This window comes from Equus quagga, chromosome 10, assembly GCF_021613505.1.
Source record: "Equus quagga isolate Etosha38 chromosome 10, UCLA_HA_Equagga_1.0, whole genome shotgun sequence".
Classification (NCBI taxonomy): Eukaryota; Metazoa; Chordata; class Mammalia; order Perissodactyla; family Equidae; genus Equus; species Equus quagga.
In genome coordinates, this window is record NC_060276.1 from 70,642,229 (window position 1) to 70,660,883 (window position 18,655).

Genomic DNA, 18,655 nt, shown 5'->3' on the forward strand with positions numbered 1-18,655 from the left:
GTAAAAATATACCAGAAAACATCTTGTCAAAAGAAAATTGGGTAGCAGGATTACTGACAAGATTGACCTTAACACCAAAAGCCTTATTAGGGACAAGGCAACTCATTTCTTAGGGAACAAATGAACAATTCTCTGGCAAGATGGAACAATCCCTAACCTACACGTCCTGCAAATGTTTTAAAACATGTAAAAATGCTATTATCCTGTGCATATCCTCTTACATCTTGTTTTTTCCATTCCATCTTGTTCATCAGATGTATCCGTTGTGACACATGGAGATTTAGATTCTGCGTCTTAGCTGCTCTGTAGGAAGTATTCCATTGTAACAATTATTCACTTCCCTTTTGATAAACATTTAGGTTCTTTCTGCTCTTTCACTATTAAAAACAATGCCACAATGCATATAATTGCAGACATTTCATTTCAATCCTGTGCAAGCATATCTGTAAGTAAATTCCTAGAAGTAGATTTTCTTGGTCAAAAAGTGTGTGCATTAATAATTTTGATAGATATTGCCAACTTGTCTACTAGAGAGGTTCTACCACTTTACCTTCCCCCACCCCCAGCAACGTTTGAGGGTCCTGAGGCTCCATGCCCTCTCCCACACAGTGTGTTCTCCAGTTTGTCCATATTGGTCAGTCTCATAGGTGAAATGGGATCTCATTTTAGTTTTATGAGTGAGCTTGAGCATCTTCGCATGTCTTGAAGTGCCATTTGCTTTTCCTTTGCAAGAAAATGTCTATTTGTATCCTTTGCTTATTTTCAAATTGGCTTATTGGTCATTTATTGATTTATAAGAGCTATTCACATATTTGGGAAATGAACCCTTTGTCTGTAAAATTAGCACCAGATATTTCCCCAAGGTTTTCATTTGTTTTTTTACTTTACTTAGAATGATTTATTTATATATATATTTGCCTGCCAGAAGATTTTGTTTATATATAGTTGAACCTTTTCTTTTTTTGCTCCTGTATATTTTGTCAAACTTACAGAGATCTTCTCTACTTCAGGATTGTAAAAAACATTCTCCCATAGTTTATTTTAACTACTTTCATAATTTCGTATTCACATTTAAAGAAAATACCAGCTAGAAGATCTTTGCAACTGTACAAATATAACTGACATCTGGTATCCAGAATATATAAAGAATTCCTATAAATCAATAATCATGAGAAAAACAGCTGTAATAGAAAAATGGACAAAATATATGAACAATCAATTCAGAGAAGAAGAAATCTAAGTGGCCAAAAAATGTGAAAAGATGCTTAACTTCTCTAGTAATTTAGGGAAAAGCAAAGCAAACAACAGTGCTCCATACTCATCAGATTGGCAACAATTTTAAAGTCTAAATGTATTAAGAGTGGTGGGATGTGGGGAAACACTATTGTGGATAAACTGCAGGTGGGAATGTACGTTGGTACAACCACTTGGAAACCAGATTGGCAATATCTATTGAAGTTGAAATGCTCCTATCCTCCTGTCCCAGTGACCCCCACCTGCCGGAATTCCTGCCCTTGTGTAATCCCCTCCCCTTGAGTGTGGGCTAGACCTAGTAATTCACTTTTAATAAAATATGATAAAAGTGTTAGGATGTCACTTCTGAGATCTGCCTTGAAGAATTGTTAAAAGAAGTTCTTCAGAAAGAAGAAAAATGATATAGGGCTGAAACTTGGATCTACATTTTAAAAAGGAAGAATGTTTGAGAAGGAATAAAGGTATAAATAAAATAAAATCTTACATTTTTCTTATTCTTAACTGACCTAACAGATAACAGATTGTCAAAAAAAAAATAATAGCAACAATGTATTGGATGATTATAGCCTACGGATAAGTGAAATGAATGACAGCAGTGTTAAAAGGGACAGGAGGGAGGAATTGGGAATATTCTGTTATAAGGTACCTGCAGTACCCACGAAGTAGTATAGTGTCATTTGAAAGTGGGCTTGGATTACTTGTAAATGTGTTTTGGAAACTCTAGGGCAACCACTAAAAAATGTAAAAATAAGAAATATAATTGAAATTTTAAGAGAGGAGAGAAAGTGGAATCATAAAATGCTCAAAGTCAGAGAATACAGAAAAAGGGTGGAAGACAAAAAAAGAGAAACAAACAAAGAACAAGGTCAATGAATAGGAAACAGTTACAAATATGGTAGATATTAATCTAATCATACCAATAATCACTTTAAATATGAATGGTCTAACTATACTAATTAAAAGGCAGAGACTATCAGAATGGATTAAAAAAAGACCCAACTATATGTTGTCTTACAAGAAACTCATTTTAAATATAAAGACATAGATAGATTAAGCGTAAGTGGATAGAGAAAGATATACACGCTAACATTAATAAAAAGAAAGCTGGAGTAGCTATGTTAATTCTAGACAAAGCAGATTTCAGAACAAGGAAAATTATCAGGGACAAATAGGGGTATTACATAATGATAAAAGGGGTCAATACTCCAAGAAGTCATAACAGTCCTTAATGTGTATGCATCTGACAAAATAGCATCAAAATACATGAGGCAAAAATGGTTAGGACTACAAAGAAAAATAGATGAATCCACTACTACAGTTGGAGACTTCAACACCCCTCTATCAATAATTGACAAATCCAGCAGGCAGAAAATCAGTAAGGACATAGTTGAACTGAATAGGACCATCAATCACCTGAATGGAATTGACATTTATAGACTACTTCATTCAACAACAGCAGAACACACATTCTTCTCAAGCTCACATGGAATATTCCCCAAGATGGACCACATCCTGGGCCATAAAACACATCTTAACACATTTAAAAGAATAGTCATTATACAAAGTGTGCTCTCAGACCACAGTGGAATTAAATTAGAAATCAATAACAGAAAGATAGCTGGAAAATTCCCAGAAATTTGGAGATTAAACAACACACTTCTAAATAACACATAGGTTAAGAAGAAGTCTTAAGAGAAATTGAAAAAATATTTTGAAATAAATGCAAATGAAACTGTAACTTAAAATTTGTGGAGTGCAGTAAAAGCAGTCTTAGAGGGAAATTTATAACATTGAATACATATATTAGAAAAGAAGAAGGATCTAAAACCAATAATCTAAGCTTCCACCTTAGAAAACTAGAAAAAGAAAAACGAATTAAAACTAAAGTAAGCAGAAGAAAAGAAATAAAAGAGCAGAAATAAATGAAATTGAAAACAGGAAAATAGAGAATCAACGAAACCAAAAGCTGATTCTTTTTTTGTGTATGTGAGGAAGATTGGCCCTGAGCTAACATCTGTAGCCAATCTTCATCTGTTCGCTTGAGGAAGAGTGTCCCTGAGCTAACATCTGTGCCAATCTTTCTCTAGTTTGTATGTGGGACACCACCACAGCATGGCTTGATGAGCGGTGTGTAGGTCCCCGACCGGAATCTGAACCTGTGAGCCCCAGGCTGCTGAAGCAGAGTGCATGAACTTAACCACTACACCACCCGGCCAGCCCCTAAAAGGTGATTCTTTAAAAAGGTCAATAAGATTGGTACGTCTCTAGCCAGGCTGACCAAGAGAAAAAGAGAGGAGACAAAATTACTAATTTCAGAAATGAAAGAGGAGCCATGCCTACTGATCCCATGGACATTAAAAGGATAATAAGACATATTATGAACAACTCCATGCCCACAAATTTGATAATGTAGATGAAATGGACAAATTCTGTGGCTCACTTTTAATAAATAGGATATGGCAAAAGTGTTGGGTTGTCACTTCTGAGCTTAAGTCATAAAAGGACCGTGTCTTCCATCTTAGGTTCTCTCTGGCTCTCTCTCTCACCAGCTGCCATGTTGTGGGGGAGACTCAGGAAGCCTATGGATAGGCCTACGTGACAAGGAATTGAAGCCTGACAGCAACTACACGAGTGAGCTTGGAAGCGGATTTTCTGAGGCCTGCCAACAGCCATGTAAAAGAGCTTAGATGTGGACCTCCCACTCCAATTGAGCCTGCAAATGAAACTGCAGCCCCAGATGGCAGCTTGAGCACAACTTCATGAGAGACTTTGAGCCAGAGGCACAGGGCTAAGCCACGCAGAGATCCCCTACCCACAGAAACTGTCATGTAATAAATGTTTGTTGTTTTAAGCTGCTAAGTTTTGGGCAATTTGTTACACAGCAATAGATAACTACTACATACCCTTTGACCCAGAAATTCCACTTCAATGTTCAAACACTAGAGCAACTTTTTCCAATCTTTTTCACATCAGAGCATATGTTAAAATGCTAATAATTGTGCCAGTTCACTGGGTTGAACAGACAGTCTGCTCTTAGCCAGAGGCAACAGTCCCCAGGGCAGCAGCTACGTGAAGCCAGGCCCATCTTCCTGGAGGGCTAAGGGAATCAATATGTCAGAATACCCATTACCCAGCTGGGAAGCTCTGTCCGGGAGAAACTCATCCATATGGGCACAAGGAACCATGTGCTAGGATGTTCATTAAATCCTCATTTATAATTGCACAAAACAGAAACAACCCAAGTCCATCAGCAGGGAAAGAGAGAAAGACATTGGATAATTGATGCAACAGAAGTCCATTTAATAATATATTATACTAATATTATATTGGGAAATTGATACAATACCATTCAGCAGTTAAAATACATGACCCAGATCTAAATCTATCAAACTGCTAAATTTCAAAACAAAATTAAGTGAAAATTTAAGTTGCAAAAGAATGCCTTTATTGTAATGCCATTTACATAATTTAAAACACATAAAACAATAATGTGTCTTGGTTACAGATATATACATACATCGAAAAAGAAAAACAAACATGGACAAGAAGGAAACTTCTAAACAGTGCTTCTTTTGGGAAAAGAAGTAAGACGAATAGAATCAAGTGAGGGCTTCAACTGTAATATTTTGTTTTGAAAACAGAAGGAGCTGAGGATCTGAGGAAAATAAAATTTGCTCAATCTGTGTGACAGGTACATGCAAATGTGCATTTTGTACTCTGTACTTTTCTGTATGTTTGAAATATTTTAAATATTTTTTATAAAAGAATACATCATTTCTTGAGTACAAAAATTACATTAGATCAGGCTTCTTAATTGTGTTGTTCAATCTCTCTAGATCCTTATTTATTTGCAGTCTATTTGATCGATCTAAGCCATAACAAGTGTGGTTAACTCTCCTATGATAATTGCAGACTTTCCGATCTCTCATTATATTTCTAACAATATTTGCCTCATATGTTTTGAAATTACATTGTTTGGCATATAAATTTTAGTGACTATATCTTCTCAGTGAATGAAACAACTGTTTTGTTCTCATTAATGCTTTTTCTTTGAGTTCTTGATTTTTCTGATAGTAATATTGCTACGTGTTTCTTTCCTTTCTTCCTTCTTTTCTCTTTTTTTCTCTCTTTTCTAAATTCCTTCCTTCCCCCCGCCTCCCTCCTTTCCTCCTTTTCTTCTTTTCTTCCTTCCTTCTTCCTTTCTGCTAGTATTTAACTGGCATATCATTTCTATCCCTATTTCTGCTTTAGATGAAACTCATATAAACAGCATATAACTGAATTTCTAAAAACAAAACGCTTAAAATGAGAGTTTGCTTTTTTAATTGGAGATTAACCCATAATACATACTGATATATTTGCATTTATTCCTGCCCTTTGTTTTTTCTTATTTTTTTCCATCCTTTCTTGTTGCCTCCCATCCCATTTCTGCCTTGTTAGACTGAGTTTTTCTCTTTGTTCTACATATTATTTCCTTAATAGTTTGAAAATTATACATCCTATTTCTTTCCTATTGTTACCCCTAAAAGTTCTTGTTGTTCTATTTTACATTTTATTTCCAGTAAGAACAAAATTTGCCATCGTTGTGAACATAGGAAGTCTTTACAATCAATGCAAATATTAGAGATACATCGTAAAGTGTGATTTAAAAAAAAAACAGAGTTTAGGAAAATTGTACAAATCCAAAAGGCATAACAATGCAATGACCACAATATGAATCCGTGAGTGCTTCATGATCGATCATTTCTTTTCATTTCAATCAAGAAACTTGATTTTGTCATTAAGAGCAACGAATTCTACCGTAAACGGTTCAATTTGCTTTAACCACCAGGTTAAAAAAATTTAAGCTTACTGCAACCCTAAATATAGTTTCACATTTTTAATACTTCCAGTCCAAACCATAACACATAACATAGGATATGATATATTAAGATAATCACTTTCACATTGGAATTAATCAGAAAGAATTTGCCGATTTCATTTTGTTAAAAAAAAACACCACTCACAACAGAAGGGAATATGGCTAAATGTTTAACATTTGTTAAAGCTGGCTGTTGGTTACGTTTTTCGCTGTCCTTTTCTGTATCCTTGACGATTTCACCATTTAAAATGAAATAATGCTTTCGGGCCCACCCTGATTTGTTGAGAGCAGCTGCCACCCCCGCCACATCAAGGGGGCGGGCCCCAGCTAACGCCACAATCACTTCCGCCGCCGCAGTCGCCGCCCGCCCCACTGCTGTCTGGCGGGGGAGGAGCTGGAGACCCGGGACCAGCGGCTCTGGCGGTCGTGGCGGTCGGGGGTCTGAGAGCTCTGTTCCTCCCGAGAGCGTGCGGGTGCCTGGACTGGTGAGTGAAGGCTGTTTATTTCCTCGATTCATTCAGACGCGGCGGTGGGGCGCGTGGCTGGGCGTGGGGACGAGTGGCTGGGCGTGGAGGCAAGGATTTTCGGGGGCTCAGACGAAGAGGTTTTCAGGCTCGCCCCTCGGGAAGGGGTGGGGCGGGGCGGGCGGACGAGGGACCTGACTGCAGAGTGAGGCCTGTGTCCTCCATAGGCCTGCTTGCGGACTCCATCCTCCGTTCTCCAGCCCCTTTCGTGTGGCGCGGCCCCCACTTGAATGGCTTTAATCGCTGTATGAGAGGGGAATGGTGGTCGCGGCCCTCTCCCACCTCTCTCTGCCTCTCCTCCTCTCTCCTCTTTACTGCCTTCTTGGCTCCTTTGCGGAGCACGCTGTGGCCATTCTTCCCCCATTTCGCAGTTATTTTGCTGAACGGTAAATTGTTAAGATTTTTAGGTAAATATATTGTTCCCAGGAAAAGAGTTGTCGGAAAAACAGATTATTCCCAGGGAGAAACTATATCCACACACGCCCTTTTCTTTCTTTTTCCGCTTCCCTGCCCCATCTGTTTGGTTTGGATCTGCTGTTTGAGCTGATAACATTTTCGTGTCTCTCATTATGACATTGTGGCCCCCTCCCCCTCCCCGTGTTTCGCGTGCGCACATGGGGACACACACATGCACACACATACGCACACGCACGCACAGAAACCTTCCATTGCAGCCCCCTCCCCACCCCCCTCATACTCAAGGTTGCGACACGTCCCCTTCCGTGCACATGCATGGACACACACACACACCGTCTCACACACTGTCATACCCTCCAGTGCCTTTCCCTACCTCTCACTACCTGCCCCATACACACCTTCAGAAGCGGCCCCCTCCTCCTTCTGCCTCTGTCCTCTGGAGAACACACACACACACACACACACACATATACACACACACTCACTCACACACTCACACACTCTCACCCTCCCTCTGGGGCCGTTTTATCCCCTGCTTGCCACATACACACATAAGGATATCCCTCAGTTGCTGGCTCCTCTTTCCTATGCCTCTGACATACATATGCACACACACTTGTTCACACACCCCTCTCACATGCTTCCCTCTCCTGCTCCCTGTCTGCTACTGCTATGCATAGACAGCCCTCCTTTGCTGGCCCCTGCACTGCACACACTCACACTCACATAAATCCTTTTCCCGGGACACCACCCCCCTCCCTGCTAATCACATTCATGCATGCAGACCTTTGACTGCTGGCCCCTGTTCCACCTGCCCGCCACAAGCATATCCCTCTCCAGTGCTGTCCCCTCATCGATGCATTTGCTCACACTGACATTTCTCTATTGTCGCCTCCCATTTTGACAAACACACATACACAAACTCATGGCCACCCCTGTCCAGTGCCACCATATCCTTCCTTGCCTGCCACAGATGCATAAACACAGGCGTCCCTCCATAGAGTTCCAGCTGCCACACATACAGCAACACACACGCATTCTCTCTCATACTTAGACACAGCCCTCTCCTCTAAAGCCACCCCATCCACGCCTGTCATTTTCATCCTCGCATCCAGGAGAAGTCTCATTCTGTCTGACACTTCACACCTCTTCCCAATGCCACCGTCACCTGCCCCTTCCCCTGCAGACACAGACATCTCTCCATTGCCTGATTGCTGGTCCCCTCCACCTGCCCCTCTCCTCCCGACAGACATGTAGGCACTCATGCACACATGGTGATCTGTATTTTCCACCCTATTCCAATTTGCATTTCTCCTGTCTGTCTGCAGGGCTCAGAAAAATGCAGACACCCCATAAAAAAAAACCGCAGCAGTCTTTCCTCTTTCCATGTTGGCACAATGCCACAGTACTTCACCCACCTTCCAAGCGTCCAGTCACCCCCCATCTTCTGTCAGATTCTGCCTTAAGTCTGGCTTTCCTACAAACCCAGTTTTGTAATTGTTTTGCCAACATTAAAAATGTGTTCCAGGTCTACACCTGACAGTCACTGGAATGCAACTCCAGGCCTTAGAAGAAAGTGAAACTAACTCTAAAGGCCCCTTGTTCTTTCTGTTACCTGCCTGCTGAAGTGAAAATAAATCTCCCTGCTCCTTTATTCTGAACTCTTTTGACTTTCCCATCTCCCAAGTGTGTGCAGGGAGCAGGAGCCTTTCCACTTGAGCCCCAGCTGTCTTGGAAACCCTCCTAAGTCAGAGCAATGGGTCAGGAATCTAGCAAGCCTGTATGGCCCAAGCCAGCAGGAGGGTATCAGTCCAATACAGGCAGGAGGTATGGAAGGAGGCATGCTTATGTCAGTTTCAGGCCATCCACGAGCCAGCAGGAAAGAATTTCCAGCCAGAGAAAGACGACATCTGAAGTCCCAATGCACAGATCAGCCCCCGGTCAAACCACCAAGAGGAGTCGATCGCCATTTTCCACCACTCGTCGTAGTTGGGTCGACAGTGAGAGCTCGGGGACCAGCCTGAATGTTGATAATGAGGACTACTCCAGGTACCTGCCACGAGAGTATAGGGCTTCGGGTAGCAGAAGAGGAATGGCTTATGGACATGTTGACTCTTTCGGGGCAGATGATAGTGAGGAGGAGGGGGCTGGGCCTGTTGAGCGAGCGCCAGTGAGAGGGAAAACTGGCAAGTTTAAAGATGATAAGCTGTATGACCCAGAGAAAGGGGCGAGGTCTCTGGCTGGGGTGCCCCCACAGTTCTCTAGTTTTAACCGTGATGTGAGAGAGGAGCTTGACAAGTTAGACCCAGCCCCTGCAGCAAGATGCTCTGCTAACAGAGCTGAGTTTCTGCAGCAAAATAGCATGGCCTCTCAGATATCTGCTGCTGAAGGCAAGTTGGCTACAAGTGGCGACAGCCTGGAGAGGGAGAGGCGGGAGCAGAATTTACCTGCGCGTCCTAGCAGGGCTCCTGTAAGTATTTGTGGTGGTGGGGAAAACACCCCAAAGAGTGCAGAGGAACCAGTGGTGAGACCCAAAATCAGAAATCTGGCAAGTCCAAACTGCGTGAAACCAAAAGTATTTTTTGATACTGATGATGATGATGATATGCCACATAGTACTTCCAGGTGGAGGGACACTGCCAACAACGACGACAGCCATTCGGATAGCCTAGCCAGAAGAGGCAGAGGCGACAGTTCAAGTGGCTACTCTGAGCCGAAATACTCTGAAGACAAGAGGGAAGTCAGGAATGACCAGGTGAAGCCAGAAAAAGTGCCGAGACAGCGACGAACCATGGCTGACCCTGACTTCTGGACGTACAGCGATGATTACTACAAATATTTTGATGAAGACTCTGACAGTGACAAAGAGTGGACTGCTGCTCTGCGTCGGAAATATCGAGGTCGGGAGCAAAATCTGTCATCCAGTGGTGAAAGCTGGGAGACTCTGCCGGGGAGAGAAGAGCATGAACCTGAGCAAGCCAGAGTGAGTACCAGTGCCGGCGCCAGCCCCAGCGCTAGTGCTAGTGCTGGCATCAGTGGGAGCAATGAACTTGAAGAAGTTCGAGGACCATCTCTTCAGGAAGAGGAGCGGGCATCGCCGGAGGAAGGAGAAGTTCCTTGGCTCCAATACAATGAAAATGAGAGTAGCAGTGAGGGGGATAATGATTCTGGTCGGGAGTTTCTGCAGCCTGGAGTGTTCATGCTGGATGGAAACAACAACCTTGAAGATGACTCCAGTGTGAGTGAAGACCTAGAAGTGGATTGGAGCCTCTTTGATGGGTTTGCAGATGGGTTGGGGGTGGCTGAAGCCATTTCCTACGTGGATCCTCAGTTCCTTACGTACATGGCACTTGAAGAACGCCTGGCCCAGGCAATGGAAACAGCCCTTGCGCACTTGGAGTCCCTTGCGGTGGACGTGGAGGTGGCCAATCCGCCGGCAAGCAAGGAGAGCATTGACAGTCTTCCTGAGATCCTGGTCACTGAAGATCACAGCGCGGTGGGGCAGGAAATGTGTTGCCCTATCTGTTGTAGTGAATATGTGAAGGGGGAGGTGGCAACCGAGCTGCCATGCCACCACTATTTCCACAAGCCGTGCGTGTCCATCTGGCTTCAGAAGTCAGGCACCTGCCCCGTGTGCCGCTGCATGTTCCCTCCCCCACTCTAAGACCAAGGCTCTTTACTCCTGGTCTGATGATTTTCCCCAACTGAAACCCACAATACTGCAGGAGCCCTCTTGAAATTAACAATTGAAATGAAACCAATCATTGATTAACCTACACCTGTCCATTCCTTGTGGTTATTTCCAATGTGAAAATGGTTGTGTACGATTGCATTAAAATTCATATTGTCTGTTAGAGGTTAGAAAGGAAAAACTAAACTTTCTAAATGCTACTTGAGATTGCAGGAAGAACATACTTTTTCTAGCCTGAAAGTTGAAATAAATTGCATTTGTTTTCTTCAGTAGAATGTGTTGCTGTTAATTGTAACGTCAAGTTTATCTGTGAAATATGTCCAAAAGGCATCATCATTTCTGTTGCATGTTATGGGTTAATGTTCCTGTAATTGCAGTGCCGTAAAAACTTATTAAAGTTCTTCTTTTGGTTTTACATGGTACAGTGGAATTGTTTGGTTTTGTCTAAAATGGTGGTACTAAGTGATTTTATAATTGATCTCTTGTATTTGCATCAAAAATAGGTTTTTTCCCAATAGCATAAAAACTTGAGTTTCAAGGGAAATGCTGACTCCAACAACAGCAAAAAATTAAGGCTAATTCTAAAAGTAGGAATAAAGTGTATGATTGTCAAACTACTACAGGGGTAAGGGTCATAATGGGAATACTCTGTTAGTCTGTGGGAAGGAAAGAAACAATGAGAAAGCAATGTAAAAATAAAGAACAATGGTAGGAGTAAATCCAAACTGAGTGCAGGGGTGAAGGAGTTAAAATCCCCTTTTAGAAAGTAGAAACTCTCAGAGGGAGTGGGCAAAAAAACAATAAAGCTGTCTGCTGACTGGATACCTTAACACAGTGACACAAAAGGAGTAGAAAAATATATGCCAGACAAGGGCTTGCAGAAAATATCGGTATCCACCTACACAGAATGGACAGGTTTGAACGTTTGGCCATATTGGCTTCAGAGCTCTCTCTCTCCAATAAGTAGAATTTTTCAGGCACAGGTAAAGTTCCTCACCCGTCATATTTACCTTCCTTCCTGCACAGAGGTAAGCACTACCCAGGAAATGGTGTGTTTACGTCTTCTCTCTGTTTTTAGACATATGTATGTGTGTATATGTGTACATATATATGTATATGTGTGTGTGTATATATATCCATGACCAATATAGAGTGTTTATGTTTTTTGAATGGACATGGTTGATAGAATGTATGTATCGTTTTGCAACTTGTTTTTTCACTCAGCACTGTTTTTAAGATGTAGCCATTTTGATACATGCAGATCTAGTTCGTGCATTTTAACTGCTGTATACGAAAATAGTCAATTGTATGAATCACCACAGTTTATTTATCCATTCCCCTATTGGTGGACATTTAGGTTCTTCCCAGTATTTTGCAGCAATGAACATACCTCAAAGGTGTCTCTTTGTGCACACGTGTGAGTTTCTCTAGGGGTGAGTATATGGAGATGAAATTTCTGGGTCTTAGGATTGGAGGTGAAATTTTGGGGTCTTCAGGTTTGAGCATCTTTGTCCTAACTAGATATTGCCAAACTGCTTTCCAAAGTGATTGTACTAATTTTTGCTCCTACCAACACTTCTTGAGAGCTGTTTTCAGCTTCAGCAGCCTGGATATTGTTAATGTTCAACCTCGCTGGTAATCAGTGACATATAAATTAACACAACAATGAACATATTGTGTCCCTCAGAATGCAGTAGTTTTTCTTCGTGATACCATCTAGTTTGGGCTAGGAAGAGAAGAAATGGGAGCACTCATGCTTTTGGTGTGAATGTGAGCGATGGCAGCCTTTGTGGAGAGCAGTTCGGGAGGAGCTGTCGTTCACGATGGAAAGTGGCGCATGTCCTGCAGCCCAGCTTGGAGACTTGGGTAGAACGGAATTAATACTGTGCAGCAGTTAAAAAGTGTACTGACATGGAAGGAGCTCCGAGACAGAATGTTAAGTAAAAAAAGCATATTGTAGAGCAATGTGTACAGTCTATATGGAAAATAAAACCTTATAAAACCGAACTATATATGAAAATGGATAAAAGTGTCTGGTGGCAGTGGGGAAGGGGTGAGGAAGGGGGCTTTTGATTTTTTCACCCAAAATAATTAATTTGCTTGATTTTTTACAGTATCAGTGTATTTTCATGAATATTAGCAAAATAAGTAAAGCCAAAAAAAATCCAATTTAAAAAAAAGGAAGAGAGAATTATTCTTCTCTCGCGGCAAGTATGAGAACATGGGTGGAAGCCACAGTCCTTTTTTTCTGTAACTGGTCAAGCTGACATTTATAACTTCATCCCCCGCAGCCATTCTGTGTTCCCTGTTTGCCTTCGCTAGCACCTCAGCTGTCATGGAGACTCAGAAGTCTGCGACCTTGGAGGGCTCTTGTTGGGTGGGGTTGTGGTGGTTTGTCTAATATTAACCTTTTCTGTGCCCTGACTGGCACCACACAAGGGGGTATGTTAGGAGTACCCTTGGGTCCCGGTCCTGTTCCTTCCTGCTCCCTTCCATGGCAGAAGCCCTAATTTCCCTTCGAGTCAGAATTAGTACCTCCACAGAAGGGGACTCCTCCCCAGCACCTGCAGTCCCCTGTTGGTGTTGGAGAAGCCTGTCGCTGCAGAGGGTCGTTCTGGAGGTGAAGCTCTCCTGAGTAGGGACGCCCACAAGGCTCGAGACCTGGGCCCTGGGTGCTGGGACCTGAGCAGCTGGGACTTGGGCCTGGGACCTGAGCTAAGTGCATCAGACACTCATGCCCGGTACCTTCAATCTGGAGGGGGAAGTCAGAGGGGCTGGGGCTGTGAAGCGTTTGCTCCTCTGCTGCTGTGGTGATGGCGGCGGTGGTGGTGGCGGCGCGGGCCCGGGCTGACAGTGCTGGTGGCCAGAAGCTCCTGGGCAGGATACGGCTGTGTCCTTGGCTTCTTAGTTCCCTTGTTCCTGCCAGTTTCTGATTCTCCAGCCTCCCTGATAATTCCCCAGGCTCCCCCATGGCTTTCTAATAAAACTGCTCTGCTTAAATTAACTAGATTTGGTTTCTGTTGTTTGTAACTGAGAACCCAAAATGGCACACTTGCCAACACCACAGCCCACTTTTGTGCCTGTTTTCCTAGTCACATGAGATATCCCAAATGGCCATCGGCCAGGCAATTTCCGTTTACAATGCAGTGGGCCCATTATTGGCACCTGGAGCTATGGTTCTAGAACACGGTTCTAGCACAGCAGGCCTTGGGGGCTGTTAGACATGAAGCAGTCATTTCTGAGAGTAGGTTATTTGGTGTATTCATTGAAGGTGCCACCCACTCTACTCCACTGGTTTCTGGACTTGTTTCCTGGCTGTGGAATACATAGCCTCACAGTTTGGTCACTGATGTGGAGCGTAAACCACTACATCTTGTGAGAAAGCACCGCAGCTTCCTGAGGTGTTCCCACCAGCTGGCACTACAGCTGAACCGTCATAAGGCGCTTCCTGGCTCTGAGGCACCGCTTTCTCTTAGCCCTCTGTTCCAGCTAGACCTACCCTTGTGCCGGGACCTCTGACCTTAAAAGTCCTTTCCAGCCCTGTCAGTTCTATCCATCCTTAAAAAATCCTGGTCACGTGATAGCTCCTGAAAACACTATTTTCTGATAGCCCTAGCTCCTTCCCTCTTTGCATCCCAACTCTGAATCCGTGCGGTCAGGAGCTATCTCTGTCTGAGTCATTGCAATAGTCCTGGCACTCAGGGCTTGGCTCAGAAGTGTTCGGCAACACTTGCTGACAGGATGAATGAGTTCCTCTCCCAAGGTGGGCTCAGGGTAGGGGTTGTGTCTCGGGGGCCTGGCCCAACCAGGTGCGTCTGACTCAGCCTTAGCCCTGCTCTCCCTCCCAACCCCCTAGCCCCCGCCAGCCTTTGCTGGCCCTGATGCCCCTCCTCCTCCCGATCTGCCAGTCTCCCTTCCTCCTACCCTCTGTCCCATTTTCTGTTTGTCCCGCTGAATCCCTAGTGTTTCAGAGGCACTTCTCCGGCCCAGGCTCTATGCCTAGAAAGTGGTGATCCTCTTTGGCCTGGGTTGACCCTGTGACAGGCACAGGACTGATAGGACACTTGTCCATCTGCCACCCGGCCCCAGCCTTGGACGAGGCCTGGCACGGAGCAAGCCAGGTTCTGGGACCCATGAGCAGCATTTTCAGCCTGCCCTGGTGTTCTCATTTGTGGGACAGGGCTTTGCAGCTAGGCACATCATCGCTGCAAGTTTCTGCCGACCCCTGCACATTTCTCACTCTGTTTCCCCTGTGGACTTCACTGTCTCAAAGAGGGTGGGAAAACAGTAGTGAAGCTTCATAATTCCTTACATTTGGATAAGAGTTCCCCAGACCCTTTCACATTCAGTAATGTCACTGGATCCTCCTGTCAACACCAGAAGATGAACGATGAGGAGACCGAGGTTCCGAAAGGTGGGGGCAGTACTAAAGAGAGAGTAAGAGTATGTCTGCTTGGTGGGAGAGGACAGCAGGATGTCTTCTCTGCACCTGTACCAGCCCCGGTGTGGTGAGGAGCAGGCAGGGCTCCGCTCCTCATCGTAAAAGCCCGGGCTGGCTCCAGCTGGACCCTATTCAAGTGCTATGGTCACAGGCACTACAGGCTACCAGCCTCCCAGCAGCACACTGAGGGACCAGGCAAGAGCAGCCTGGGGGCACCCAGACAAGAGGGCACCAGGCATTTGGGTTGGAGGAGGAGGAGGAGAAACAAGACATAGAATCATAGAGGGGTTCTTCCACAGGAGCTGGGGACTAGGAGACAGTAACTGCTTAGAGAGAGTCGGAGGAATGTGGCGGAAGCAAGGCCTGGGAGTCAGCCTAGAGGAAGGTAGGGACTGGGCACTGAAGCCTGAAGACAAATCTCCAGGGAGCCTGGGGAACCAAGCCCCAGGCACTGCTCACCTCAGACCATGCTTGCATTCAGCAAACGTGTTCCTGCACACTCCACACTTGGAGCTGGGGATCCAGAGCTAACTAGTTTAGTTCACCAAATATTTATTGACCTTCTGCTTGTGGTGTGTTGGACCAGGGCCTGCGAGAGATGAATGAGGCTTAGTCCTTCCCTCAAAGAGCTCATAGTCTAGTGTGGGAAACAGACTTGTTAAGAGAGGATCGCAACTTTCTGTGGAAAGTGCTACGTGGAGGCAAACACGGGGTGACCCAGGAGTAAAGAGCCTGGCTGGCTGTGCTGTGAAGGGGGGCTGGTGGTTGGGGGCATCCTGGATGAGCCCACTTTGAAAGAATGAGAGGCATTAGCCAGGGGAGGAAAGGGCGGGGGCTGGGCGGGCGGTGGGCCCTTTCAAATGTGATCTATAGTGGGCATGTCATTTGGTTGGTTTGTTTGAAGGACCCTTTAGTGAAATGTATTAACATTTAAAATCCACATGCTCTGACCCAGCGATTCCACTAGCAGAATTTCTCCTCCATGAGCGAAAGCACAAGGTTGTTTGTACAAGGATATTTATTGTTATATTGTTTGTAATAGCAGGAGACTGGGAAGCATCTCACCGTCCGTCACTGGGGGCCTGGTAAAATAGATTATGACACAGTCTTCAGATGCTTCACTAGAAAGCCTTTACCCAGCGTGAGGCAGTTCTCCAGCTTGCCATGTGAGAGTATCCCCAAACCAAGAAGTTACAGGAGTGAGGCCAAGATCAGTGGGCACAGTTATGCATATTTCACACAAGGTACATCCACATCGGCACTTACCTGTCCAGAATGTCTCTGGAAAGATGTACAAGAAACAGGCGCTGAGGTCAGGGATGAGAAGGAGCCTCACTTTTTACTGTATGCCCTTTTGTCCTTTTAGAGTTTTCATTAATCGGATCTTTTTTTTAACCATGTGTATACATGATCACCAGAGAGAGAGAGACAGGAGGGAGGGAGAGAGGCAGGAGGGCAGAGAGCTCAGGCAAAGGGAACTGAATGAACAAAAGCAGGTGTCTAGGGGTATAAACTAGTCTGGGGGGAGTGGGCGTGTGCGCGTGTGTGTTAGGGCCTGAGTTGTGGGGAACAGGGATTCTCCCAGGTGACTTCCACTCATCACGCGGGTAGTTGACTGTCAGGATACAAGTGGGACAATGGCAGCCAGGACTCTCAGCCACAAGGCCAGGCCCCCTGGGAGCCAGACACTTTGGCCCAAACAGGCTTTATAGGGAGAAGAGGAAGCACAGTGCACCTGACCTCATGAGAACATGGTGTGGAGGCTGGAGGGCAGCCCAGCACCCAGAGCAGGTCCACTACCGTCTCAGGTATGTAGAAGAGATCTCCAGATTGTGTGTGTGCAGAACAGAGAGATAATAAGGATTCTACCATCATGTTAGCTAACAGTGGTGGGATTATGGGTAATTTTAATCTTCTTTCTTTTTGGGGGGCATTTCTCCATTTCTCTTTCAGCAAGCAAGTGTTCAGGGAGAAAAAGTTAAAAGAAAATTGCAATGTTACTGGAACACTGACTCAAACCTCTCAAGGCCCTCCTCAGCCACCCTAGTCCTTCGGTGGTGCGGGCTCCCCGAAAGGCCATGGCGTTGGGAGTCAGACCTGTGTCCGAAACCATTTGCATGCTAATTAACTGTGAGTGGTAAACAAGGCACACACCCTCCCTCAGCCTCGGTATGCTTATTTATAAAATGGGACAAAAGAATCCTCATCTCACAGGATGGTTGGAATGAGCAAACGAAGTAACAGATGGACAAAATACGCTATATAAGCATAAGGGGGTGGTTGTTGTTGATTCTTACTGTTTCTCCCGCCTCTTGTTTCTGGGCTGGAGCAGCAGGAGCCCAGGGCTCAGAAGAAAAACCACTACTCCCTGGGTGGAAAGGATCCCCCCCACATCTCTCTGCAGCAACTTAGCCAGGCCGACTCTAGATGCCTGGCCCCGGTCTGGAGAAAAATACTTCGCAAGAGTCCAACATTCCCTTTGGAAGCAGAGTGTGGCAAGCTGGGGGAGGAGGAGGAAGCAAAATGTTTGCTATTTTTTTCTGTGCAATTGACTCTGCCGGCCGAGAGCCTTTGCTTACCGCTGTCTGTGTGCACAGATGGCGGCTGCGCCCCTCTTGGTGAAGGGCTTGGCTTCCTGTTGAGCATGCCCACCCCATCCAGGCCCGCTGAGGAATGTGGGCTTGTCCCGGCTGGAGGGGCTCTGTGTCTGTCCTGGCCCCTCCCTGAGCCCCGGCCTGACCCCTCCTCAGGCCTAGATGAAGGAGCTTCTGTGTCATGGGGCCCCGCCTGATTAGACATGGCTGCCACGTTGACTCCTCCCTCGCAGGCTGGGCACTGGGGAAAGAAAAGCCCAAGGCTTGCCCAGAGTCCTCCTGGTGAAGAGAGTAGCCGCGGCCTGGGATCTCATCTGGGTGTGTGGGAGTCGAAAGTTCCTTCTGGTCTCTTTGTTCCTAAGCGGAGGAGTCCCAGAGTGCCAGGCTCAGGCCAGCCAGGGGGGCTTCTGTGGCCCCAGTCCCTGAGCCTGTCGGCAAAAGCCTAGAACATATACGTGCAGATCTGATGGCCCCCAAGTCCTGGTCCGGTGTCAGTCCTGCAGAGGTGGAGCTTGCTCATTGGCTGCAGGTGGGCAGCATGAGGTGGCGGCGGTGAGGCCCGCGATTACCAGAGAAGTACATAATTGGAGTGTCAAATGTACCTTCCTCCTCGGCCGTGGATGGGAGGGGTTCTTTGTTTTTTCTGTTTTTTTCTCGTCTGTGTCCAAAGAGCCACTTGACTACTTATTAGCTGTGGGCCTTGAGTGAGCCACCTCGCCTCTCTGAGCCTCAGTTTCCTCATCAGTAAAATGGGGATGATAACTTCCTGGGACTTCTGTGAAGAGGACATGAGGGACTAGTGCGGTGGCAGTATGTGGGAGACACCCTGGAAGTGGCATTCCCTTCCTTTATTTATTACGTGCTTCCTTTAGT

At 45.3% G+C, this 18,655-nt stretch overlaps 1 protein-coding gene across 3 annotated transcripts; it reads left to right on the top strand.

Moving 5' to 3' along the window:
• Positions 1–6,474: 6,474 nt before the first annotated feature.
• On the top strand, positions 6,475–11,169 carry PJA1 (praja ring finger ubiquitin ligase 1). 3 transcript variants are annotated; one of them, XM_046674027.1, is made up of 3 exons: positions 6,500–6,600; positions 8,585–9,105; positions 9,673–11,169. In XM_046674027.1, the coding sequence occupies exons 2-3, from the start codon at positions 8,813–8,815 to the stop codon at positions 10,718–10,720; spliced, it is 1,341 nt and encodes a 446-aa protein (XP_046529983.1). In that variant the 5' UTR covers positions 6,500–6,600; positions 8,585–8,812; the 3' UTR covers positions 10,721–11,169. The 3 variants fall into 3 exon arrangements, with proteins under 3 accessions (XP_046529982.1, XP_046529981.1, XP_046529983.1); XM_046674026.1 differs by having other exon boundaries at positions 6,475–6,600; positions 8,911–11,169; XM_046674025.1 differs by having other exon boundaries at positions 6,498–6,600; positions 8,585–11,169.
• The last annotated feature ends 7,486 nt before the right edge of the window (positions 11,170–18,655 follow it).

What these genes read in the sequence shown, in the direction of transcription:
- PJA1 (XM_046674025.1), top strand. Translation starts at nt 8,813, where the DNA reads ATGGGTCAGGAATCTAGCAAGCCTGTATGGCCCAAGCCAGCAGGAGGG.